The 25,413-nt window shown below is 49.9% G+C and overlaps 1 protein-coding gene across 1 annotated transcript in view; it reads right to left on the bottom strand.

The window, feature by feature from the left end:
- The window catches only part of CFAP65 (cilia and flagella associated protein 65), a 33,146-nt gene extending 7,840 nt beyond the window's left edge, over positions 1 to 25,306 (bottom strand). Inside the window, exons 1-24 of the mRNA XM_025043198.1 lie at positions 25,086 to 25,306; positions 24,392 to 24,437; positions 23,446 to 23,496; positions 22,953 to 23,118; positions 20,859 to 21,043; positions 17,568 to 17,670; positions 17,060 to 17,226; positions 16,665 to 16,864; positions 16,223 to 16,368; positions 15,541 to 15,763; positions 14,898 to 15,163; positions 14,315 to 14,515; positions 13,735 to 14,100; positions 12,268 to 12,399; positions 10,630 to 10,875; positions 9,831 to 10,055; positions 8,913 to 9,071; positions 8,457 to 8,607; positions 7,937 to 8,065; positions 6,595 to 6,808; positions 6,132 to 6,260; positions 1,383 to 1,559; positions 1,029 to 1,095; positions 772 to 882 (exon numbers count right to left, since the gene is read on the bottom strand). Of these exons, the coding sequence (XP_024898966.1) occupies positions 772 to 882; positions 1,029 to 1,095; positions 1,383 to 1,559; positions 6,132 to 6,260; positions 6,595 to 6,808; positions 7,937 to 8,065; positions 8,457 to 8,607; positions 8,913 to 9,071; positions 9,831 to 10,055; positions 10,630 to 10,875; positions 12,268 to 12,399; positions 13,735 to 14,100; positions 14,315 to 14,515; positions 14,898 to 15,163; positions 15,541 to 15,763; positions 16,223 to 16,368; positions 16,665 to 16,864; positions 17,060 to 17,226; positions 17,568 to 17,670; positions 20,859 to 21,043; positions 22,953 to 23,111 (3,756 nt within the window). The 5' untranslated portion in view covers positions 23,112 to 23,118; positions 23,446 to 23,496; positions 24,392 to 24,437; positions 25,086 to 25,306. The remainder of the gene's footprint in view (positions 1 to 771; positions 883 to 1,028; positions 1,096 to 1,382; positions 1,560 to 6,131; positions 6,261 to 6,594; positions 6,809 to 7,936; positions 8,066 to 8,456; positions 8,608 to 8,912; positions 9,072 to 9,830; positions 10,056 to 10,629; positions 10,876 to 12,267; positions 12,400 to 13,734; positions 14,101 to 14,314; positions 14,516 to 14,897; positions 15,164 to 15,540; positions 15,764 to 16,222; positions 16,369 to 16,664; positions 16,865 to 17,059; positions 17,227 to 17,567; positions 17,671 to 20,858; positions 21,044 to 22,952; positions 23,119 to 23,445; positions 23,497 to 24,391; positions 24,438 to 25,085) is intronic.
- Positions 25,307 to 25,413: the final 107 nt, after the last annotated feature.

Below are 25,413 nucleotides of genomic sequence, written 5' to 3'. Positions count from 1 at the left end.
AGGGAAGTGAACAGAGCTCAGGGCTAGGGGTCCCCCTCTCAGGTCCCAGAAGCCCATTCCTCTGCCTCGAGGCTGAATGCCTGCACAGAAACAATAAGGACTTCTAAAGGGCTAAAAATGTCAGGGCTGTGAACTGTTTGGGAGAATACTATGTTCCCCTCTTGGAGATTTCCAATGTACGATTTCAGAGCAAGGAAACCTGATTTCCCTCAAGTAATAAAGAAGAAAATCCTATAGCTTCATGAGAATTCACATTCCAGTTTTTCACATTCAAGAAATATATCCTTCTTGGACCAATGAATTTCATTGTAGCTGACACCTATTAGTAAGCAGGTCATGAAACCAATTTAGTGGGTCATGTCCAGCATAAAAAAAAAAAAAAACCAGAACAGAATAAAATAAAAAGAAAACAGAGTACTTTGCATATAGTAGTACATGTACTGATCTGTGATACTTCCGTTTCAGTTGTATGCGTATGTATGTACTGAGTTATTATCCAAAATATATATCAGTGTGATTCATGGTCAAAGAAGTTTGAAGAGCCCTGTGCTAGAGAAGAAAATCCCTTCTTTTGCATGGGAAGGCGGCCTCGAACCAGAAAGTTGAAGCCCCTTGCCTTGGGTCTCTCCTACTTGCCCAATCTCAGAGTTGAGCCTCTTAGAGTGAAGGCTTCTAGCGGGCAGGGTCTTTGTCACCCTGTCAAGGGCTGATGCAGATATATAAAGATCAACGGTTAAGCCCCTTGTGACCAGGACGAAGTAGACCACTGACCTGCCGTGGGGGCAGTGGGTTACCGATGGGGACAGGGATGAACTGGTGGCTTGTGGACATGAAGTGCACGTACTTCTGCTCCAGCTTCACTGTCACGCCTATGAAATTTAGCTGGAAATAGAGAGCTCATGAGTAGCATCCTCCCCTGGGAGGAAATGAAGCACCTAGGAGAGTGATCCAGCCCCCAGCTGCCTGGGAGACACAGTTCTCCGCTCTTCTCTCAGTTGTCCAGGGCAGGACCAGAGCTGGGGCCTTACCAGGATCTCCCGGCCGTGGGACACCTTGAAGAGCACAGGGAGGCGATCGGTGCCAACAAACAGGTGGCTGGAAGGGAGGAGACAAGTCCGAGATGAGTTACGGAACCCCAGGACAAGTGGGAGAACAAATGGTCAGACCTGTGGTTTTGAGCCCGCTAGCCCCTAAGAGTATGTGGAAGCCCCTGAGTTGGGACAGCATGGGGCAAATTAAATTTCCCCTGCAGGTCTTCCCAAGGTGGTATCCACTCAGGGTGACATGGAGTCACACAGTGCATGGCCAGCCTCCTCCAGGAGCTAGGGGAAAGGGGGAGTCTCTAGGACTGGAAGTGCAGGGCGCGTGGGGTGGGGGAGCACCTGTATTTGAACTCCACGGCCTGCTCCTGCCCAGGGCTCAGGCTCCCAGCCTTGGGGTTGATGGAGAATATGCAATTGTCCTGCACGCGCATTTGGTGCAGCTCAGTGCAGTCAAACTCTGCTCGCTCTGCCCATAGCTCCAGGTCGATCTGCTGGTCACTTGGAAAGAGGAAGGCCCTGGGAAAGGGTGAAAAGCAGGAGGAGAGAAGTCTCTCAGTCAGAACAGAGAGGCAGGAGCTGGAAACCTCCGTGCCTCTCCATTTCATCTCCCCATTTGGCAAGCTGTCCCATGAATGGCTGAGCAAACTTGACTGTTGTGGATTCTCATTTCACAGTAGCCCCTAAACCCAGGAACCGAACCAGGGCTGTGGTGACTAAACAGGAAGTGGGGTCACTTATATATGTGGGAGCTGGCCATTAACTCTGGAGAAGTTTCTTTGACAAAACATATGAGGCACCTAGGAATGCCAGCAGCAGCAGCTAGGGCCCTGAGAGAGAGAGTGTGCAGGTCAGCTTGGGCACAAGGTGGAGAACACATGCCCCAGCAGGTCTGGTGCTCTGGAATCTGAAGCATAGCTGGGCATAGATCAATGCCCCTGAAATGCCTTGTAATGTAGCAAAGTACACATTGCACTCTAAGTAGCTGACCAAATGGGTGATAAAGGGGTCCCAAGACCACAATCTGAAAAGGAAGACCCTTTCACTCTCGGAGAGCTGGCACAGAGATGGCCCCAAACTGGGCAGAGGCTATGAACAGGGAGCAGTCAGAGGGAAAAGAAAAATGGCCAACACATCTGGAAAGCAAATCAAAACCCCCTTGAATCAATCTTAAATATTTTCACATTGAAAATGTGAAAAAGACAGAACAGAGATACCAGAAAAAAAAAAAAAGTATATGTGGATACCTAATATATGACCTAATATATAATATAATGGTATTAGCAAAGCAAAATGACTTTTCAATAAATATTGCCTGCATAATTCGCTAAACATATAGTAAGTAAGTAAGTAAGTAAATAAATAAATAAATAAAATTCTCCTTTATTACACAACAGAAAGTAAGTCTACAATTCTAGGTGGGTTAAATAATTAACTGAAAGAAAAACTTGTAGAAAACAATTAGTAGGATATATTTGTGCTTTCAGAGTAGGTAAAGAGAAACAGATAAATTATAATTTACATTTAAAGACCTGCTTAGCAAAATTTGCCATTAAGAAAGTAAGCAGAAGTTACGTATCATAGATGATATTTTCAACACAAATAGCTGGATCAGTAGTTATTACAAAAAAGAAGAAAAAACACCTAGAAAACCTGTTCTAAATCATTAAGCAAATAAACCCCAACCACCTGATTTTAAAAATTACCAAAATTACTGAGCAGGCACTATGTAAAAGATAAAATAACTATTCCATAAAAAATATAATAAATACTAATCCTCATTTGTGTCCAGATAACTCAACTTGACAGCCAATACAAACAAAACACAAAACAAAAAAAAGTTAGCAAATTTGTGGACAGTGGCCTGATTATATACTACTGATGAGTGTAAAAAAAATTACCTCTAATGCTGGTAAGTTTAGAAAGAAGAGACACCCTCACACATAGATAGGTGGAGAACACATGCCCCAGCAGGTCTGGTGTAGGGAGAGAAGGAACTGCTACCACCTTTTGGTGTACGAATTTAGAATAAAAAAAATGTATATGCACTTTGACTCAGAAATTTTATTTTGGGGAAGTAACCTGCAGGAATAAATGCATGTGTATGCACACACACACGGATGTTTACTACAACTTTCTTTGTAGTGGCAAAACCAAACCAAACAACACACTGGGAACAACTAATGTCATCCAATAAAGAAGCGATTCAATAACTTATGGGCCATTCATGTTACGGAATACTATGCAACAATCAGAATGAGTTGAAACTGTGTGTATTGATCTGAAGGGAACATTATTGGTTTAATGCTGAGTGAAAAATGTTACTGATGTAACCCTGAGCAGAAAGTAATATGTACAGTATTGTATCAATACTATAAAAAAATAAAATAAAAGAGAAACAGAATAACCCTGTCACCGTGTCTGCAGGTCTATATGTTGTACAAATGCTAAGAGCGGAGGCACGCTCCAAACCCTCATCACCCTAGCAGGGTGGACTTGGAGAGGGAGCTGGGGAGCGTTTTTTTTTTTTTTTCCCATCACCTTTTTATTGTTTGACTTGTTACAGGTGAATAAAATGCTTTTGTTGTTTTATCTGGGGATATTGATCAGCAAGCAGCAAAAGTGGAGATCTTGCTATTTTGGGGTCAACCAGATAGTTGAAGCACCTCCATCTCCCTCACTGTCCTCACCCAGTCTCCCTCCAAATACTCCCGAGCCCCTTTCCCCTGCTAGTCCTCGCGTGTGGCTCCCCATCTGGGCACTGCAGCAGTCTTCCCACCTGTCCCCCTGCCTCAAGCTGCTAATCAGTTTCTCCCCCCACACCCCAGACCAGAGTGCCAGGTCTTGAAAGTAGATCATGTCTTTGCCCCCCATCTCAGAAGGAGTATCCCAAGGCCTAGACCTGGCCACTGCCAGCCTCCCCTAGCTGCATCCGAGGCCTGTCCCTCCCTCCCTATCAACACTCCTGTTAAGCAGTGTCCTTTCCTCTTACCCGCCTACATGTCAGGCACTCTGCTGGAAGGCGCTTTGCAGCCTCTGCCTCTCTGCCCAGGCTGCGGGTCTCTTAACGTTTAATCTCCCTTAAACGCAAGGCCCAAGGGCAGAGGCGTCAGAGGAGAAGGCTTGGAGGGCGCAGGCAACGATGTGGCTTCGTTTTCCCCATGCGCGCCTCATCCTTGGGGTTCCCACTCTGTCTGTCCTGCCTGCTGCCACCTCCAGGCCAAGTCCACACTCCCTGTTTCTTGCTGGTCTTGGCAGGAATAAAACCTTCAGTTTGTTCTTTATAAGCTCAGCAGAGACCAACTAGAATTTTCAAAAACAGCCTTCTAAGGAATGGAAAGGAAACACAACACAAAAAGCCGGAGAGTCAAGCCATCCAGGGAAGGTTCCCTGTGCTTGGAATCCTGGAAGAAGCACAGACTGCCTTTCCTAAACCTCAAATGATCTCCTGATGGATGGGCCCAGCTTGACGGGCACTCTGCCTGGGTTTCCTCCCGCCTCTGTTTCCAGCAACCTGGACCCTCTCCACGGAGAGTGCAAACGGGCTTGCTGTGTAGCAAAAATAATCTGACCATATTATTCAAATTAGTTTACATACTTTTGCTGGTCTGTGTCTGTCTACATATTCCTCTCTCCTCCTACACAAACACACACACACACACACACACACACACACACACACACACACACTCCACCAAATACCTTGTTCCATGCCAGGACACAAGCCGACACTGCTTTTCCTGCCCCCACCCCAAAGTCCCATAGGACCTGGCTCCCGGCCACTCAACGAGCCCAGTGAATAGCAGATCCGGAGCTCAAAGCAGACCCTGAGCCTTCCCCATCAGGCCGGCAGCCCTGCCTGCCAAGCTTCCTCAGTGATTCAGGGCCAGGAATCCTCAGTTACTCAAAGTCCCGGCCCTTTTCAGACAGGAACCACATAGCTTCCCCAGCTCAGGGAGGGGTGGGACAATCCAGAGAGTAAGAGGCAGCCATCGCACCCCAAATGATGCAGCCCCCTCCCCCAGGACTCTCTGCTTAAGCAGGAAGGGTCCAGAGACCCCAGTGGTCCTGCCTGCATATTTCCTCTCTCCTCCTCACTGCCGCACCCAGGCTAGACTCCTGGTTCTCTCTCTAAGCCTGACCCCAGATGGGGGCATGTCTCTCTCACCTCCATTTAGCCAAACGAAGCTGGAAGTCATCAAAAGGAAGTTTACTAGGATATCAAGGCGCGTGGCAGAAACAGGGAGAAAGACAAGAAAAAGTCCTGACATGGAAAAGGGAAGTTTACTGGGCACAAGTTCGGGGCCCAGTGGGAGGAAAGCCAAGCACAGGGAGGGCCAAGTGCGGAGGGCTGAGGAGAAGCATAGCCTGCCCTGTGGCCAGCCTTTACTCCTCCTGCGGCTCCGAGCAGCTTTACTCAGTCACAGCATCCTCCCTGACACCGTTCTGTGGCGGCAGATCCCTGTCTGTCCCCGCTGGAGACCCTCGACTCACCCCAGTGCAGGCTTGGCCCCCGCTGGACTAGGGGTCTGTCAGGGATCCCCCAGCACCCAGCATAGCAGCTAGTGTGTGAGAGCAGTTCAAAGTCTTGCTGACTAACTGGTGTAGGTGGGGGCTTTGGAGTTGGATGAATCTAGGTTTGAACCTGGCTCTGCCTACTAATGGCTGAGTGGTCTTGGTTGAGTCCTTAGCCTCCTTAGCCTCCTGTCTGCGAATGAATCAGCAGAGGATGATTTTTTTCACAGGCTTGGTATGAGGCTTGGAGGAGAAAGGTCTTGTAAAGCACAGTGCCTGGCATGTAGCAGATGCTCAATGGACACTTCTCATTCATTAAGTATTGAGATAACCATGCCAGTCACCAGCAGGTAATTCCACTGGAATCACCACTTCTGAGCCTATTGACACATCTCAGCCAGTGATATAGGCCCTGCATCCTGCTGGGCAATCCCAATTCCATCCTGGCCTCCGCAGCCCATCAGTGGGGGACCCGCTCTTCACAGACGCTAGGCAGCCAGGCCTACCACCAGCAAGAGGAGGCCTCTGGCGCCTGCCTCCCAGGCCCCCCAGCCACCCATTCCATGCCAGCCATACCAGTCCAGGGGCACCACTCCACTGTTCTTCAGGGCCAGGAGCACCACGGAGGGTGGGGCCTCTACTGGCGCTGCCCCAAAATTGAAGTCAAGCTTCAGAGGGGTGAAGATGGGGGGGATCTGGCTTGTGCTGTGTGGAGCAGAGAAAGAGACTCAGAGACAGAGATGGGGACAGGGTGGGGCCCTCCCAGAGTGGGGCCCTCCCAGAGTGGGGCCCTCCCAGAGTGGCTGGCACTCATCTCCCTATAAATGGGAATTAGAGACTCTGGGACCCAGGAGCAGAGTGGGCTACCACTTCAGACTTCAAGCCAATCCCTGTTTCGTCCAGGCCCCTCCAGGGATGGGCAAGAATTTGGGGAGAGATAGAGAGCCACTTCTTGGACAGGGCCTGGTGCTGGGTGTGTGGGCAGAAAGCTCCAAAAACATCCCCAGGTAGGCCTTGCCCCTCCCCAGGCCCGGCTTACCTATGCCGGGTGGGCACCTTGTAGGTGAGCTCCAAGGGGGTGGGGTCACGTGTCAAGTAACTGTTGAGCGTGTCCAGGGAGAAGAGGTGCCACAGGTGCTGCCGGGTGATGCCCTCGGTGCTGCCCATGGAGCAGGCATCCAGGATGGAGAGTAAGGGGTACACGGCCGTCAGGAAAACTCGACACAGCTCCTGCTTCTCCCCAACCTTATTATCTGGGGGAAAGGGATGTGGAAGAGAGGGGTGAGCTCACCTCCCAGCTCCTCTGGGGCAGGGCGTGCGGGACCCCTGGGCAACCTGCCCCCAGACCCTTGTCAGGGGCAGCAGGTGTCTCCCAGGCTTCGGACGTTTCCAACAACAGCCAACCCTTGTCTCACCCTTCCGTGTACCAGGCACAGTCCTAAGTGCTTTGCACACACCGCTGTATTCAGTGTGAAACGTTACTCGTATTCAAACTAATTCTTACAAACAGCTTTGTTGAAACATTATTTATGTACCATAAAATTAACCCTTTTAATGCAGACAATTCAGTGTTCTTTGCATAGTCGGTGTCGTGCAACCATCACCTCTATTTCATCCTAGAACATTTTTATCACCACAAAAAGAAACCCAGTACCAAGTAGCTGTCACTCTCCATTCTCCACTCCCCGCTACCCCTGGAAACCCCTAATCTATTTTCTGTCTCTATAGATTTGCGCATTATGGATGTTCCATAGAAGTGGAATCATACACTCTGCAGCTTTTTGTGACCAGCTTCTTTCACTTGGCATATTTTCCAGGTTCATCCAAGTGGTAACCTGTATCAGTACTTCTTTCCCTTTCCTTGCCTGCATGCCATTATTACCCCCATTTTACAGATGTGCAAATTGAGGCACAGGGAGGTAAAACAATTTGCTAAGATTACATGGCTAATGAGCGCGGGGCCCAGGATCCATTCCCCAGTAGCTTGGCTCGAGTCCACACTCTGAGCCACTCTTCTGTGCTGTGCTGGTGCCTCCCAGCGGCCCCAGGGCAGGCTGGGAATAACTCCATTCTACAGAGAAGAAAGCTGAGGCCCAGGGAGGCTGGGGATTTGTCTAAGATCTCACAGTAAATCAACACAGCTCCAAACTCTTCATGTTGAGTCTTCTACAGCTCAGGCACCACATACACGGACACCCACACAGACAGAGGTGGTTGGTGTGAGGCACGCACACTAGACACCCGAATGTGCACCCTAGCACACTCTCATTCACTCTGCTAGCTCTGTCTGGAACCTCCAAATTCCCCCACCCAAGTCCTGCTCACACAGTTCTTCCCCTTCCCTTCAGGCACTGGCTCTCCATGCCAGGTGACCCAGGTACCTCTGCGGGAGAGGAGAGAGTAGCTGATGGTCCAGGAGTACTGGGACCGGTGGTTGGGACAGGCAGTCAAGCAGATGGTGTCCTGGGACCGGGGTGGCATGCTCCCCTCTGTGCGATCCAGTTGAAGAGCTGCTCAGGGATGAGCCAGGTGGAGTCAAGGGCAGAGAGGCCCTCGGTGTAGGCCAGAGAGGCCCTGCCTCTCATCCTGCTCCTTCCCAGATACCCTCCCTGGGGCCAGCAGAGCAGGCTTTGAGCCAGAAACTGGAAGGCAGAATCCCTCCTCCCAGACCAAGATGGAGGGGACCTATCCTTGTGTCACTGGCACCTGCAGCCTGTGAGGTAGGTGCCACTAGTTTACAGTTGAGGAAACTGAGGCTCAGAGAGGGCCAGCCCAATGCCACACATCTAGAAAGTGGAAGCACCAAATTTTAAGCCCTGCTCTGCGTGCCCCAAACCATGGTGTTAACCAGTGCCCTTCACTGCTCATCTCCGCAGCCCCAGCCCCAGCCGGGCCCAGTACCGAGGGGTTCGTTGTCAGTGCCCTCAGGGCTGCACTGCTCCAGGACCAGGTGATAATAGAGGGTACAGTGGCCTTCGTTCAGGAGCACAAGCGACCTGGACTGTTTGCTGTTCACCATCACATTCCCAAAATCCAGCTCCTTCTCCTTTGCCTGAGGGCCAGAGTCAGCCAGTGTGTGTGTGGGGGGGGGCGCATTCCTCCAGGCCCACCGCCCTGGCTTTCCCATCCCCCTGGCCTTAGAGAATCCCCAAGGAAGAGCAGGGCCAATTCCTCCAGGCCCACCGCCCTGGCTTTCCCATCCCTCTGGCCTTAGAGAATCCCCAAGGAAGAGCAGGTATAGGGGTGTGGGCCATGGGCCAGAGGGCTCCTATCCCCTGGCCTCTTGGACTCGGGCCCCCTGGCTTGTGCCCTGGCTCCCAGCTCCCCACACCAACCCACTCAGGTTCTCCCACTCACAGAAAGCCTGCTGGTGATGCCCATGCCCACCAGCCGTATCATGTAGTGGGTGGTGGTGGAGGGCTTAGCGTTCGGGGGCAGGCCGGCTTCCCAGACCCACACCCCCACTCGGAACAAGTACTTGGTCTCCTCCAGAGGGCTGAAGATCCATGTCAGCATCTGGGGTCACAGAGATGATCCCTGTGTGGGGGGGTCTTCCAGAACCCCCCGCCCAGGTCCCTGGCCGTCTGAAGTCCCACTGCAGGATATCAAGCTATGGGAACCCTTTCTGAGTATTTACCTCGTATCAGGCACTTTATGCACATCGTGTATTATCTCCCTAAGCCTCTCAATCCTAACTCCGGAGTTTGTGTGGTCTCTCATCTTGCTGATTACTACCCCTGGATTCTTACAGACACCATGTGTTGGTGGTTTGTGGCCCAAGTTTGGCCTTCCAGCTAGTCTATAAGGCCCTAGACCAGGATGAGGGTTTGCTAGTTCGTGTCCTAGCCTGTGACCCCCCACTCCAGACTGCCACTGTGACCTCTAGGAGTCCCCTTCCACAACTCCTTAATGATAGCCATCCATTAGGCCCCAAATCTACCTGCTGCAAACGACCTCCCCGTGATCTCACAGTTTGGGGGACTATAGAGGGAGAGTGGACTTGCCCCTGGGCAGTGGCATCAGAAACCCTGGTTTAAGTCTCAGCTCTGCACCTTCTGATTTATAATCTTAGCAAATGGATTTTTCTTCTCTAAGTCTCAATTCTTTTGTGCAAAATGAGAGGTGCTGATCATGGTAATCGCCCTTACTCATGAGGCTGGGGGAGGTGACTATGGATCGAATGGAAGGTGCACATAATAAGCCTGGCCTGATTAGGCATGAGTAAGAGATGATGGTGCGGGTGAGAACAGCGGGGACCCAGGGCAGGGCACTCACGAGGCTCTCGTTGGGTTGGATAAGTCCCCTGGCGGGCTGGACGGCCAGCATCTTCTGGTACTGCTGGGAGATCTTCCACTCAAACTCCAGGGGCAGACGCGTGGGGTTGCGGAAGGTGAAGAGGCTGGTGGAGGAGCAGCCTACCCGGGTGGGTTTGAAGAAGACACTTTTATAGGTGTCCAGCTTCAGCTGCAGTGGCTCCTCCCGGCTCTGCATGCTCACCTCCTGTGGCCAGAGGAGGAAGGGAAGTGCCCTGACCTCACCCTGCAGCCCAGGTGCCCCCAAATGTCCAGAAAGCCACAGTGGGTAGCTTTTCCACCTTGGAGAGGGCAACAAAAGGCCCTACACCAACCTGGGCACGGGCAGCTTGTATCGAAGGCAGAGCGGGTTGGGACTGACTGAGGAGATGGTTCTTGAACTCAAGGACTGAGACAGGTTGTGCAGACCATTTCATGGGCCAGACATGGGTCCACACCCTGGACCCTTTCCCTGGCCTGGCCCCAAACACCCCTCATCTCCAAAGGATGGTGGAGATAAGAGTCTTGCAGATAAGAGTCTTGTATTGCCCCTGCTCCTTCCTGTGGGACTTCTGTACCCCTTTTCTTGTCCCAGACCCCAAGAGGTGAACAGGCAGGGCCCTTAGGGTTGGGAAAGCTGTTCACAAATGTTGCATGGGGGGGGGTCTTCTCGCTGCCACGCCACTTCCTGGAGGAGGAGCAACCCCTTAGCTACTTTAAGTGAACTTTAAAGGCCAACTCCCAATAACGGCCCACTCCCAAGGGCCCTGCCTCCCTCCTACCTTGAGATACTGCGGGCAAAAGTTGAACTGCAAGTAGAAAGTGTGCTGCTTCCAAGAGTTGCCCTTGGGGTAGGTACAGATGAGGAATATCTGGTGGGCCCCAGGGGCCACAAGGCCTGAGGTGGGCCTCAGGGAGATTTCCGAGCTGCTTTTGGGGTCCAAGTTGAAGGTCATCAACATGGAGCCTTTGTTGATCAGGAGGAGGCTGCGGTAGGAGGGTTCGCTGGGAGACACTGCAGGAAATAGCTGTGGTGCAAGAGAAGAGAGACTCGCGCTCAGACCCACACGCCCTCACATTCTGACACACACACTCAGGGAAGTACATGCGGGCGCGGGTGGGGCCATGTCCAAGGAAATCCAAGAGGCCTGCACACAACCCAGTCAGTGCCCTGAAGCACGGAATGGCTTCAGGGCATCGACTGGGTTGTGTGGAGGCCACAGCTTAGCACCAAAAAATGCTTCTGTGTTCCAGGGGACCTACAGACAGGAAGATGGAGTGAACACAGGAACTGGCCCCAGGAAACTCAGGCCTCCAAGACCCCTCTTCAAGGTTAAGTAAGAGTTCTTTCGTTTTAGGGTGCCCTCACACCATCCTTTGGAGAACCCACTTTCAGAGATCCTGCTCCAAAAGCTCTGGGTAAGCAGTCCCTCCTAGGTGACTCTCCTGCAGGTGGCTGAGGGGAATCCACTTTGAAAAAGGGAAAGCCCCAGCAATCCCAGTTTGCAACACTCTTTAAGCATCTAGGGTATGGCCAGCACCAGGCTAAGAGGTAAGCAGGCCACAGAACGCAAGGCCCAAAGTCACTGGCTAGGGCGCCCCATCCAGCTGGGCGACAAGCACACCGTGTGAGGCAGCAGGATAGCAACACAGGCCCAGAGTATGCTAGACAGCAGTAAAGACCACACACCACTGGGAGGAACTGGCCAAAGGAAAGGGAAGACGGAGTCAGTGAGGAGAACTCTGCAGTCAGAGGGGTCTTTGGGAAGGGGCACCCTTGAGCAGAAGTGTAGCTGGTAGAGGGCAAGATTGCCTCCAAGTACATTCTCCAAAAGTGGTGCCTTACCAGCAGTATGAGGCATGAAGGTAGTGAAGACAAGTGAAAAGACCGATAACATCACTGACGCAGAAACCAGACTTGGCACTTGGCTGTCCAGCTCCAGAGTCTGTGCTTTCAAGCCCCATGTCACCCTGCTCCTCAGAGAGGAGAGGCCTGGGAATTGTGACTCCCCGTTGAAGAGGCTAATCCAAGGGGTCGGCTCTGTGAGCTTTCTCACCCAGGCCTGGGTCATCCCCAAGGGCAGGGGCTCAAGGTGTGGTGGTGGTACCTCTAACAGGTACTCAGTAAACAGGGGATAGACAAATAAAGGAGATGGAGAATTTAAAACCTGAGAAGGTCAGAGAGTATTCAGATGGATCAGGCAAGAGCCAGTGGTCCTAGCCCCGGACTCTCCCCAGTCCCAGTGATGTGGCCCAGGAGAGCGCCCTCGATTGGCTTAGAGCCCCAGGGCTGGTGGTGGGGAGATCAGGACAGCCAGGGAGGTTGCTGAGGCCATGAGAGAGGAAAGAGGTATCTGTACGCCACGGCAGAAGCCAGGCTCCCCTGTCCCACTTTCCACTGCTGCTGGGGCCACGCTCACCTTGGGGGTGTCCAGGGAATATTGGGGGATGTGGTGCTCCAAGGCAGCCTGATAGCTGTGGCCTTGTGCTCGGAGTGTCAGGCACCAGGACGGGCACAGGGTGCAGTCCTCCTCAATATTATTGAAGCTCTGCTGGACCTGCAGGAGGGCCGGACCCGTGGACAAGCTCAGGGTCCTGTATGCAATCCTGTAGGGCACCCCATTTCCCCCCTTGTATTACAGGAGTCCTGCATTGGGCACAGAAGGGAGGGGCTCCCTGGGAAGACAGTGCAGAAAACAACAGTCATAACAGCCCCTCTCGCTGTATGTGTGCCAGGCCCCACACTGAGCACTCTGCAAACATGCTCCTTAATCCTCACAGCAACCCGAAGACAGGGCATCGTGTAGGAACGTGACTGGAGCATCACTGGCTGAAAGAAATAGAATGCAAGCCACAAAGGCGAGCTGCAAACATAATTTTAAATGTCTAGGAGCCACATTAACAAAGTGAAACACGTAAAATTAATTTCAATAACGTTTTATTTTACCCAGTAGATCTACAATCTTATTTCAACATATAATTGATATATAAGAGATTTGTGAGATATTTTACACTCTTTTTGTGTTAAGTCTTCAAAATCCAGAGTGTCTCTCACCCTTACAGCACGTCTCAACCTGGACTGGCCACATTTCAAGTGCTCAGTGGTCACGTGCAGGCCGCCGTAACAGACAGCGCAGGGCTAGAGCATGGAACCTAAACATCTGATAGGCTCAGGCCTGGCCTCAGCCAAGGCAGGTGTCAACAGCCTCTTTCCTACAAACCTCCACATTCTCCCATTCACAAGATATTAGAAAGGAGGCAATTAAAGACTTGGCTTTGGAAAGACTTCTCAAAAGTTTGGATACAACTCTGTTTATAGGTTAAAAAAAACAAAAACAAAAACAACGAGGCTCACGACATTAAGAGACTTGCCGAAGGTCACATGGTAAGGGACTCTGATCTCAGCCACATCACTCTGCTCTTCTCTCGGACCCAGCACCCAGGCCACGAGGAAAGAACAGCAGGGTGGGCAGAGCTGAGAAGGGAGGGAAAGGGCAGGGCTGACTGAAGATGAATGACACGCATCTGGGACTGAGGCTGGGCTGAGGACAGCCTGTGCTCCAAGTTTCCCAGCCAGAGGAGGCTGTGCTAGAAGCCCCTCCCCACACACGCCTAATTACCCGCTGCCCCTGCCTGCTCCTGGCTCCTGTCCATGGCTCTTTTAGAGGAACAACGTCTTACTTCAAGGACTAGTAGAGAAGCCAGGAGCCCCGGGGAGCTACTCCCCATACACCAAACTTTCCCCAAAGGCTGACCCTAGCTGAGCTCTCCCTCCAGAGGGAAAGGATGAGCCCTACAGCACCCCTCTGGCACCCCCTCCTACCCCACCCTGCCATTCAGGCTCAGGGGCAGAGAACCCACCTTCCCTGTCCCTTCTGGCCTCACACACACACCTTATACACAGCAAAGGCTTCCAGCTCCACGGCGTAAAGGCAGTTGGGGTGAGGAGGCCGGAAGTGCAGGCGCATGGCCATGGACTTGAGCGGGGGCACATCGCAGGTTTCTGGAGTCACCCAGAAGGGGCAGCCAGACCTGCATGTCCAGACCACGGTGATCTTGCCCTTGGTGTGGTTCACCAGGCACACGGGAACAGGGTTAGGGTCCTCAGGACTGGGGCAGGCACCAAAGTCCACCTCCACGGGCTCTATGCTGACGGGTGGGGGGAAGATGGCCAAGTCGCTGGTGCCGTCGAAGAAGTACTCAGTCATGGGGGGGATGAGGGGATACTGCGGGGCTGGCATAGCCTCCAGGTCCTGTGTGGGGAGAGACGGGTGGGTGGGGGCCCAGCTGCCATTCCTCCTGCATGTCCCTTATCTGCATGTTCCTTTCTGGAAAAGGCTACAAGAGTTCCACACAGGTCACCCCCACAGGGCTCTGGGGACACAGGACTGCCCAAGAATTGCTAGAGAAAGAGGCATGAACCTGGGGGGTAGCCTGTCTGCGGGGGCCCAGCGGGGCCTATCGAACCTGCATGGGAATCATGAGGGCCCCGTTCTTATCCTGCTCCAGCTTCTTCTCACTCAGCATGAGGCCCAGGATGTCAGGGGGGTAGAGCGTCAGGCCCCGCACCAGGTGTGTGCGATACCAAGCCAGGTGCTGTGGCCTCAGGATGGCTGGCTTGGTGCTGTCCGAGTGGCAGGTCCCGATCAGGTCCAGGAACAGCGGGTCCTGTGACATTTGTCCGTGTGAGGCTAGATTTCAGTCCCCACTTGCTACCCTAGCCAGGTTCCAGTTGGTCAGGACACAATTTGTACAGCCTTGGGTTATACAGCCTGGGTTAAGGTGCTCACTTCAAGGCTCTTGGCTCTGTGTGCTGTGTGGGGTGAGGTCCCATTCCCTCCATCCCCAGTAAAAGCAGCAGAAAAATCCCTGGCCTGGAATAGTCAGGACAAGATTGGCACACCCACCTGACTCAGAGTGGACTTCATGTGCATCTGGCCATGCTGTGGCTCCAAAAGCCACTCTGGGGCCCTGGAGGAGATGATCCAAGCAGACAGCCCCAGAAGTTCCAGAATACAGGGAGTGAGCAGCCAGCATTGTCTTCACTCACCTGGTGGTGGATGAGACAGGCCACCCGCCGAAAATAGATGATGGGGTGAGTGGGCTGGAAGGTGCAGTGCAGGGTCATACGGGCCTTGCCCACCAGAGTCCCGAAGGTAGGTCTGATGCTGAAGACACTCTCCCGGCAGTCAATGGCAAACTGGAAGTAGGCCGTGCAGTCTGACTTGTTCTCAATCCACAGGGGCTGCTCTGAGTGCTCTCTGAGGCTGACCCAGCTGAAATCAATGCAGTTGTGCTGCAGGGATACATCAGGACCTGGGCAGAGATGGAGGCCCTGTAAGTGGGCCCTGCCACCTGGGTGGGGCTGGAGTATCAGCCTCCCTCCCCGAGGGTGTCTCAGAAAGGGTCCTACTGATGGGAGGTGGTGCCTTCTGGAGAGAGAATGCCATGCTGGAAAGGCCAGGAGCCCCAACAGCCTGAGCAGACCTCCAGGTCACCAAGGTTGAGGGTGGGAACATGATCTCCAGGTGTCTGCAAATGATTCCTCCCTGAGCCCACCAGGGGGCAGCAGACACCGAGGCTGAAGGGCAAGGGGGCGGCTGGCTCTTAGGAGTAAGCGAGGAGCATTTCCCAATCCTAAGCATGGGCTGCTCTTGTCCCAGGGAGGTGCAGCGTCCTGGGGTTGCCAGTACCTCTACAGAAACCAATGACTTTGAGCAGAGTTTGGGCGGCACAGCCGGACGGCATAATAGACAAGTAGTCCATAGTTCTGACGTCCAAGGTCTCCGGGTGGAAGAACACAGACACATATTTCTTCTCTCCTGGGGGCACGATGCCATAGGACGTGGGGCACGAAAAGGCCTGGTCTTTGGCTAGCATGTCTGAGGCTACTTCAATCCTGAAAGGGGCACTCACCTGTGGGGGCCAGGTGAGGATAGGAGGGGTCACATTACAGGGTGGGGAAGTCTGTCATTAATGAGGTGCCCAGCCAAGAGGTGAGGGCAGCTGGTGTCCAGCCTGTGTCCCACTTGTCAGCTTTGAGTGTGGGCGACACCCTCCACCAGGAGGAAGGAAGGGGATCGACCAGAGGGGTACCTTTGTCCCCTCAAATGTACCATAAAGGCTGTCCTGGGGTCAGGACAGTCCTAGGGTTGCTCTTGAGGTTGCTCAGAGAATACCCCAGTCCAGTCCCCAGCTGAGAGGAGAGGGGGACACCTGTCAACATATGTGTATCAAGAGACATGGGTTATGTGAGGCTTAGAGCCAAAAGGGTAGAGAGAAAGGGAGGAACTCTGTACGGGGGTGGGTTTCAGGAGCCCCCTGTTCTGTGTTTCTGAGTCCTGCCCCCACCCCCCACATGCACAGAACACATACCACCGACGGGTTATACAGCCTGATCTGCCTCTCAGCAGTGCAGCCCACAGCCACAGAACCAAAGTGCAGCACTTTCTGGGAGCCCTCAACATCCTGGTCCTCTGGGCGCTTCTGCCTGACGCTCACCAGCAGCTGGGCGCATTTGGCTGGGGCAGAGATGGGGGAGTCTTAGGGAGATACCCGCCAGAGCCTCTGTGGCCCAGCTAACAGCCCCTCAAAGAACATAAGTGTCCCAGAGAAACACTGGTCTGCAACACTAAGGAAGGCAAAGAAAAGGCAAAGCCTGCAGGGCTGGGGAGAGGGCCGGAAGCTGTGCTACTGTATGGGTCCCACTGGGGCCAGACCAGGGCGGAAGGTGGGACAGTAGGGCACACTGAAGCTTTTGAGACCCAGGAAGGTGCAGCAAATGGGCTCTGGGGCCAGGTGAGAGGTCGCGCCTCACCAGCAGCCTGCAATTGGATGCTGTTCTTCTGCTTGCTTCTCTCCCCGTACCAGCATGTGGCTTGAACATTGTAGATGACAGCCATAAGAGGCTGAAAAGTCACCTTGATCCGGCAAGCCTGGCCTGGCTCCAGCAGCCCCGAGGTGGGCAGCATCTGGAATGGGCTGGAGAACTCCCAGGTGAAGAAGGTGGGCAGGTCCCTGGAGAGCAGAGCAAGTCAGAGCCATTGGGCTCATTCTGCTCACTACCTCTGATTTAGAAAGGCAGAGATGCTGGGCAGCCCTTTTTACTCCCTCTACCTGCTTCCCCCACCAGCCAAGCTAGTCTCTCCTGCCCCCAGGTACCTTCATCACAGTTCTCACTCTCCCGACCTCAGCCTCAGCCACTCCCCTCACCCTACATTGTTCAGGGAGAACCAGGCCTCGGCCATGTCCCCGACGGCACACGTGGGCAACTGCAGGGATGGTGGGCAAGTCAGGTTATGGCCAGGCAGGGTGGCCCTCAGGTCCACACAGAACATCCCCTCCGCTTTCTCAAACCACAGTTGGTCCACGTACTCCTTCTGCAGCATGGGGGTGGAGATGGGGGCAGAGGCAGTTCACGATCAGTGGTACCTGGGTGGTACTCAAGAACCACACACCCCTGTCTTGGTCCCAGAGAACCTCTTTTGAGGGGAAGCATTTTGAGAACAGGAAGAGGCCAAGGAACCTGGCGCTTCTGATGGCCTGCAGAGTAGCACAGCCTTTCCCCATACAACCGGAAACCTCCTCTGTCTGTTGAGTTTGGGGTCTGAGCTTCCCCAGGGCTTCCCAAACTAAATTTTTTGCTACAGTTGGCAGGATGTGTGTATGGTGGGGGAGGTCATTGTGCCTGTGCCCTCACTGCCTTCTGCTTGTCCCTTACCTCCTCCAGAGGCCGGAAGATGATGGGGAGCGTGAGAGTTATGCCTGGGCTCAGGAGGATGGGCTGAGGGATGACCGTGAAGAAGAACTTGGTCTTGGGGGGCCTGCAGGGGAGAATCAGGAGACAAGCACTTCGGGGTCATAGCTCAGAAAACTAGACAGGGCAGAGCAACCAGAGAAGACCCTGGAAAACATAGTCCTTGGGACCATGGAGGGGGAAATACAGCGGCTCTATCACAGGAGCACTTGCCTCCCTCATCTGACTATTCCTCTAGCAGATCTTCACTCCAGGATGTCAGCGCATCGACCAAAAAGATGCAGGGGCAAAGGAGTAGCACTTGTACCTCTGATGCTCAGGGTGGTCACAGGGACAAGGATGAAGAAGGCGGCCCTGATTTAACTAAATCCCTGATCCATCACTTAGCTGGAGGAAACTAGGATTGGAACAGAGATGCCAGGGATGCTTTTCAAATCAGAGACCTTGACAGAGCTATAGAGTTTCAAGGGGGGTGGGGGGGTCAAAACTGCAAATACTGTAGCTGTTACAAACATTAATAAGACGATATTGTCAATAAGTTTATACCAATAAATGTTAAAGTTTAGATAAGTAAACACATTCCCAGGAAAGCATATCTTACCAAAACTGACTCAAGAATTATACAATAAATTTTATGGCCATTCAACCTAACGTCATTAAAGAAACTGGATAAGTATTTAAAAATCTTCCCTAAAGAAAATGCTAAGCCAGATGGCTTCACAGTAAGTCCTACTGAGCATCTGATAAAAAATAATTCCAGCCTTATCTTCCCAATAATATAAAACAAGGAAACACTCCCCAACATATTCTATCAATGCATCATAATGTTGTTACCAAAATCTGACCACGGCAGGAGAAGAATGAAAAATTACAGACCGATATCACCTATCAGCAAAATATTAGCCAAGAGAATTTAGCAATGTATAGGAGGAATATTCAATCATGATCAAGTTGGGCTTACTCTAAATATACACAGTTGGTTTAACATAGAAAATCAATGGAACCCACCATATTAACAAATTAAAAGAGAAAAAAATCAAATGATCATATAAATTTTGAAAATGTGAAATAAACTTCAACATAAGCTTATGAGAAAAACTCTCAGCAACCTAGAAATAGAAGGGAAGTTCCTTAACCTGATGAAATCTAAGGAAAAAAATAACTGCAGGAAAGATCCAAATGAATGGTGAAACACTGGAATCTTTCACTTTGAGATCATAAACGAGGATGCCTTCTATACTCACCCCTGTTCGACACTTTGCTATCCAACAGCTCAGCAAAGAAAGACAAAGAAAGAGCAGTGTCATTTCCAGGTAAAATGTGAATGTGTACATAGGGAAAAAAATTAACGATAAAATTATTGGGATTAATGAGAGGATTTTTTAAGGTCGTTGGACACAACAAGATTATGCACAAAACACCCATACTAAAAAAAAAAAAAAAAAAAGACTTTCTAAAAATCTAGGAACAAACAGAAAATGAAACAACTTTAAAAAATATCATATACAATATCGCCAAAAATATTAAATACTTAGAAATAAAGCTAACTAAAGATGTGTACGACATCTATGGAGAAAATTTTACACTTTATTGAGAGACATGAAAAAAGGCCTAAATAAAGATACACCATATCCATGAAAGATTCATTTTGTAATGATGTCAGTTCTCCTCAAATTCATCTATAGGTTAAATTAAATTGCAGCCAAAATCTCAAAAAGCTTTTAGGTATATGTGTGATAAGCTGATTTGAAGATTTCTATGAAAATTCAAAGGGCCAAGAATAGCCAAGACAATTTTGAATAAGACTGAAGTTGGAAGACTTACACTTCCAGAAATCAAGATTTACTGTAAGCTCTAATTAATTCAGGATGATATTGGCTCAGAGAGAGACAAGTAGATCAAAGGAACAGAACAGAGAGTTCAGAACTGGATCTGTATATATATGGACACTTGACATACATCAGTGGTGGGAAAGATTATCAGAGAAAGTATGAACTTTTCGATAAACAGAATTGGTTGAGGAAAAAAATGTCATTGGATCCCGATTTCGAACCATTCACAAAGATCAAGTCCATGTAGATAAAAAACAAATATGAAAGACAAAACTATAAAGACAACTGTAGGAGACTATCTTCATAACCTAGGTGGGTAAAGAAGGATTTCTTAAGCAAGATACAAAAAAGCATTGACCATAAAAGAAAAAGATTGATACGTTCGATTCCTTCGAAATTAAAACTTCTATTCTTTAAAAGACGAGATAGAGAAAAAGGCAAGTCACAAGGTGGGAGAAGATATTCATAACAAATAACTGACAAAGAGGATTAATATCCATGATAAAAACTTCTATTAAAAAAAAAGAGACAATCTAATAGAAAAATGGGCACTGTCTTGAACAGGAATTTCATAAATGAAATGGTCAGTAACATGAAAAGACATTCAACTGTATTAGCAATCAGGGAAATAAAAATTAAATTAAAGCCACGACAAATTACCATTATTGGCAAAAAACTTTAATCCTGATAACAGCAATGGTTGGTAAAGATGTGGAGGCATGGGCTGGTGGGAATAATAATGGTACAGGTAACTTTGGAAAATTGGTAGGCTTTATCTACAAAAAGTAAACATACACATGTCCAAAGTTACAGCAAGTCTACTTCTATATATCTACCCTAGAAAAACTCTTGTGCTTGGGCAATGAGGGATGTATACATGAATGTCGATAATGGTCCCAAACTAGAAACAACCCAAACAGCCCTCAACAGAAGAATGGATGAATACATTGTATATGCACACATTGGAATATTATACTGAAATGAAAAAGGATAAACTGTAACTGCATATGAATGAGTCTTACAAACATAATTGAGCAAAATAAAAGAGTTAAAAAGTATACCTACCGTGTTATTCCATCTATATAAAGTTTATAAAAAGGTAAAATTAAACCATGTCATTTAAGGATGCAAACATAAATAGTAAATCCATTTGAGAAAAGCGAGGAAATCATGGTAATGGTTCCCTTTATGGGTTGGGAAGGTGTTCCAATGAGGGGGACATATAATGGGAGAAAATGAGCTTCAGACACTTATTATTACATTAAATAATCTAATCACAGAGGTTTCACTTTCAAAAATGCTTCAGACTGCATGTTTTATGTACTTTTCTGATTTTATAAGACATTTAAAAAGTTTTTTAAGAGTGCCTGCTTTGGGGGTACGGGGGCTCAGGGACTGGGTCTCTGATCCCTTGTACTCGTACCTGTACTTCATCTTCTGGATTTTCAAGGATAGGTTTTTCAGAACCAGGTTCTTGGTGATCTCTGTCCCTAGCTTCCAGCCTTTCCACTGAAGCTCTTCGGCCACCTCAATGTCCCAGATGACCCTTTTCTTCACTTTCTTCTGCTTCTTCGGGAAGCACACCTGAATGTCCATGGGGCTGGCTGGCTGTTCAGTTGGCGGGGAGAAGGAAGGATGCATTATTGGAGTAGGATTCAAAGACCCAGAGAAAGGGCAAAGATCTCCCCACTTCCAGAAAGTAACGAATTATGTCACAGCCCCCACCGGCCCTGGGGGATGATCTAAAGCAAGAAGGTGAAGGGAAGGCAGGCTCCGGAGTCAGATAGTACCTCCTCCAAGATCACTGGAATGGCTTCCCTGTGACCCTGCCCCTGAAGCCTGCCCTGGGTCACCTCATCTGGCCATTCTGTTCGGCACACTTAGCAGTCTTAGCCGGCCTGTTCTGTGCCTCAGCGCACCCTCAGAGGTTGCCTCCTCTTCCTCTTCCTCCCCATCCTGCCCTTTCACTACAGAAGCCTCTCCTAGCTGGAGCGGTCTCTCCCAGGCCCTTCTCCAGACCACAGGAATTCTCCACCATTCCCCCTCCCAGCCCTCAACTGGCTGGTGGAGCAGAGGAAGGAGCCAATTTGCCTGCGACCAACCCCCACCCCACGTGCTGACTTTAGGGCCGCTCCTGATGATGCCAGAGGTGCCATGTGCCAACGCTTCCCATCTATAATGGAAAATCCTTTCATCGGCTGATCCCTCACTCCTATCTATTTGAGAACGGAGGGGAACAGAAAACCCCCTGGGGTGCGAGGTGGAGGGAAGATGAATCAGGTACCTCTTCCTACCAATCACTGCTATGAAGGCCCAACTCACTGCCATTTTATTTTATCTTTGACCAAGTGTTGGTTTTATATTGTTACATAAGAATATATTCATCTGTTCAACAAATATTTGTTGATTACCTATTAGGCATCAGACACTGAGCAAAGTGCCAAGACTACAATAGTGAACAAGGATGACAAATCCCTCCTCTCTTGGAGCTTACCCTCTCAGTTTCAATATTTACAGAGAGTGTCAGATGGCTAGTGTAGTATTTTCTTTCCCAATTTGCTCATGGAGAAAAGGTGACATGAGTGAGCAAGGGTAATTTATTACAAATATCAGTTGGTGTATAAGTCAAGTCCAATCAGAAAAACAGAAGCCACTCTGAGTGTTTAAAAGCAGGAACGTAATGCATAAACAGGGGATAGTGAAGTAACCCTGAAGTTAGCAACATCAAGAAGCTGCTACCACACCTAGGTTAGGGGAGGTGGAGGGTTCTCAAAGCCCAGAGGCCTGTCTGGCGGGGATCGGAGCCACAGGGAGACATGACTGCTGATGGAGACACCATCAAAAACAGAGAGAAAGGAAAAGAAATATCCTGGCTCCTCCCCTCCTCCCACTTTCCAATCTCCTGCCAACTCAGAGCAGAGCAGGGAAGGGCAGTAAGTAAATCTGAGGCAAACAGGCTGGGAATGGCACAAATGGAGGAGTGAGATGATCTCCGGTCCACAGGGAGGCAAGTGCAACCACCATCACATCTAAGGAGATGCAAGACTTCACAAACACAGACACGCACACGCTGCAACAGACACAAAGCTATACCCCACTGTCACACTCCTAGACCACTGCCCTCCTCCCTCCCCCTTCCCCCTCCCTGCGCTGTCACATAGGGAGAACCCTGAGAGCCGCAAAAAGTAAGTAACATCCATATATTGGTCAAACAAAGTCACAGGAGTCACGACAAAAAGAGCTTAGGGAAAAGAGCACTCGTGGCTACTCTATTAGCCTCCAACTGGCTTCTTCCAAGAGTTCTCTCACCCCCTCTCCTCCCAACCCTAGTCATGCTCACTGCTCCCACCACTTCAGTCGGCTTGGTGTTCAATCTCTGCAGGGTCTAATGCTGGGGTTTAGACAGGAGAGTCAGTTCCTTTTAGATTCCTATCCACCCCCTATCTTGCTAACCCTCCCCCGACCCTGGCCCTGCTGCACCCTGCCCCACCTGCCCTGGACATGTCCTCACACAGGCACTGGAGTTACTGCTGCTGCAAGCACTCAGGGCTGCACTGCTGCCAGTGACAGTGGGAATGGCCACTGTGCTGGCACTCAGGCATGATCCAGAGGTCATGATGCAGTCCTTCATGTCTCTAGTCCTTGTGATAGGGATCGACGTTGCCTGGGTGAGCATCAGGTGCCTGGAACACAATTCCAAGGGAAGCACTCTGGCTAAGCCAGAGTCTCTGCCAGTTTGGAGCTGAGGAGAGACAGAGGGACATGAAAAAGAGGAATAGACTCGTCATGGCCATCATTATCACAGAGGAGTGACTTCTTACCAGCTCTGGCAATAGATGTGAGGTAGTGCCATGAGGAACAAGCCTGAACACAAGAGACAGGGCTTTGCTTGGGAGCCTAGAGACTCACCATTCAGGAAAGGCACTTGGAAGAGGGACCCAGCCCTCCATGGACACACTTGGCATTTCTCAGCAAGCCCTCAGTGAGAGTTATTGAAGCACATGCATTACCTTTATCTGGCTTTTACTCTCTATTTTTTTCCTTTGAATGTGTCTTGCCTCCTGTAAGAAGAGGAATAAGCATCAAAGAAGCAGCAAATAACACTGAAGAGCTGTTGGTCAGGGTTTCTTCTATCAGTACACAATCTGTAGTCCAGGTTTAAAGTAAGCATTCACTGAAATAATGACTCAATTCAAGGATAAATGATTCAACTTCTAAAATAGGGATCCATGGATGAACTGAAGCTGGAAGTTATACACAAATATATATGCAAATGTTACAGGCAAATTATATGCAAAATGTCATGTGTATGGACATGTGCTCTTTTCCACAGCTTTCCCCAAATGCTCAGAAGGGTGCTTGGCCCTGCTCTAGGGTCCCAGTTGGCTTTGGCCCCGTCTCCTCAAATCCCTTCTTCCTTTAGCAGACTTCCTTCACCACATACACCCAAGTGTGGCTACCATATTGGATGGCATCAATTTGATACCTTTTTGGAACATATGTACATTTTGCAGACTACTCAGTATCCTTTCCCATCTCTTCAAATAACAATCTCAAAATTAATAACAACTTTTATTGGCATTTATTTAGAACTTACCATATGCCAGGCAATGTTGTAAGGTCTTCACATGTACTTTAATTCTTACAACAGTTTATTAGATGTGAATTGCCTTTCATTTGGCCTAAAATTATTTCTTTTCAGGTTTGGGGGTTATTATAACACATTATGCTTCTCACCCTTTAGAAATATACACACTTCCATCGGACACTCTCCCATGCCCTCCCCACCACCCACACAGAGCAAAAGATTCTGCTGATTCAGTTTTTTCTAACTGGTAACAACTCCAAACCCTCTGGAGGGGATTATCTTAGATTCATTCATCCATTCATTCATTCATTCACAAAGCATTAACTAAGTGCCTGTTAAGCACAAGACAAGACAGCTAAGGATCCTACCTTTAATTGTGAAGTATAGGTTCAAATGGAATCAAAGAAATGCAGGCTGAGGAGACAAGAGAAGAAGGTTCCATTACTTTTCTGCTCCTGGATGGCCTTGTAGTCCTGCCCTGACTCATTAATGCCGGTGACTTCAGGGGATTCTACAGATGGCCCCCGACTCGGGGCTCTGAAAGTATCCAGTCAACAGCTGAAACTTCCCAGCGAGTGCATAGAAGAGATGAGAGGATGGGGGAGAAAGCTGGTCCCGGCCAGGTCTTAGGGCTTAAGGGAGTGAGCACTGGCTCTGAAGCTAGGAAAGCTGGGTTTCAGCATCTGCTTAGATTCTTTTGAGCTGGGCAAATTTATCCAAATCCCCCAGCCTCAGTCTCCTTGCCTGTAAAATGAGGGTTATGCAGTTTCACAAAGTCGAAGTGAAACTCAAATGAATAGAGGATGTGAAAAAGCCCTAGACAAACCTATATTACTATAATTAACAATCTGCTTCCACACTAGCCCGCACTACTCTTCCAGAAGATTCACACGTTTGCAGTCATTATGAACACACAGGGCAAGGAGGTGGTGCTTTTTAATCCAATTTTCTAATCTCGAAGACCTTAAAAAACACGTTTTCAGCTTCCTTTATTTGACTAATTTCCAACCTAAAAATTTCTAAGATGACCAGTGGAAAAAACGGCGCGCCGTCTAAATTTACTTAGAGCTGTTCCTCCTTTCTCTTCGGTATCCCCAGTGTGACTGATCTCGCGCAAGTCGCAGTACCACGGGACTCGGTGAAGGACGTGAAGGGGATCCCTGGCCATTTCCTGGAGAAGGCGGACTCCCGGGGCAGATACCTTCCCTGGCCCCTCGCGCCGCTCCCTGGGTCTCCGAGATCAACGATCAAAACTCACACCACCGCCATGTTGTCGTCTCCATAGATACAGGACGCACAGGGCACGGCGTCTCTTGGTATCCCAGGGCAAACGACGGCAGCCCGAATGAGTCATGTTTCAGAGAACGCGAAACTTTAATCCTTACCCTCA

This window comes from Pteropus alecto, unplaced genomic scaffold (genome assembly GCF_000325575.1).
Source record: "Pteropus alecto unplaced genomic scaffold, ASM32557v1 scaffold110, whole genome shotgun sequence".
In the NCBI taxonomy this organism is placed as follows: Eukaryota; Metazoa; Chordata; class Mammalia; order Chiroptera; family Pteropodidae; genus Pteropus; species Pteropus alecto.
Note: the sequence above shows the minus strand (reverse complement) of the source record. Positions and strands in the feature narration are given on the sequence as shown.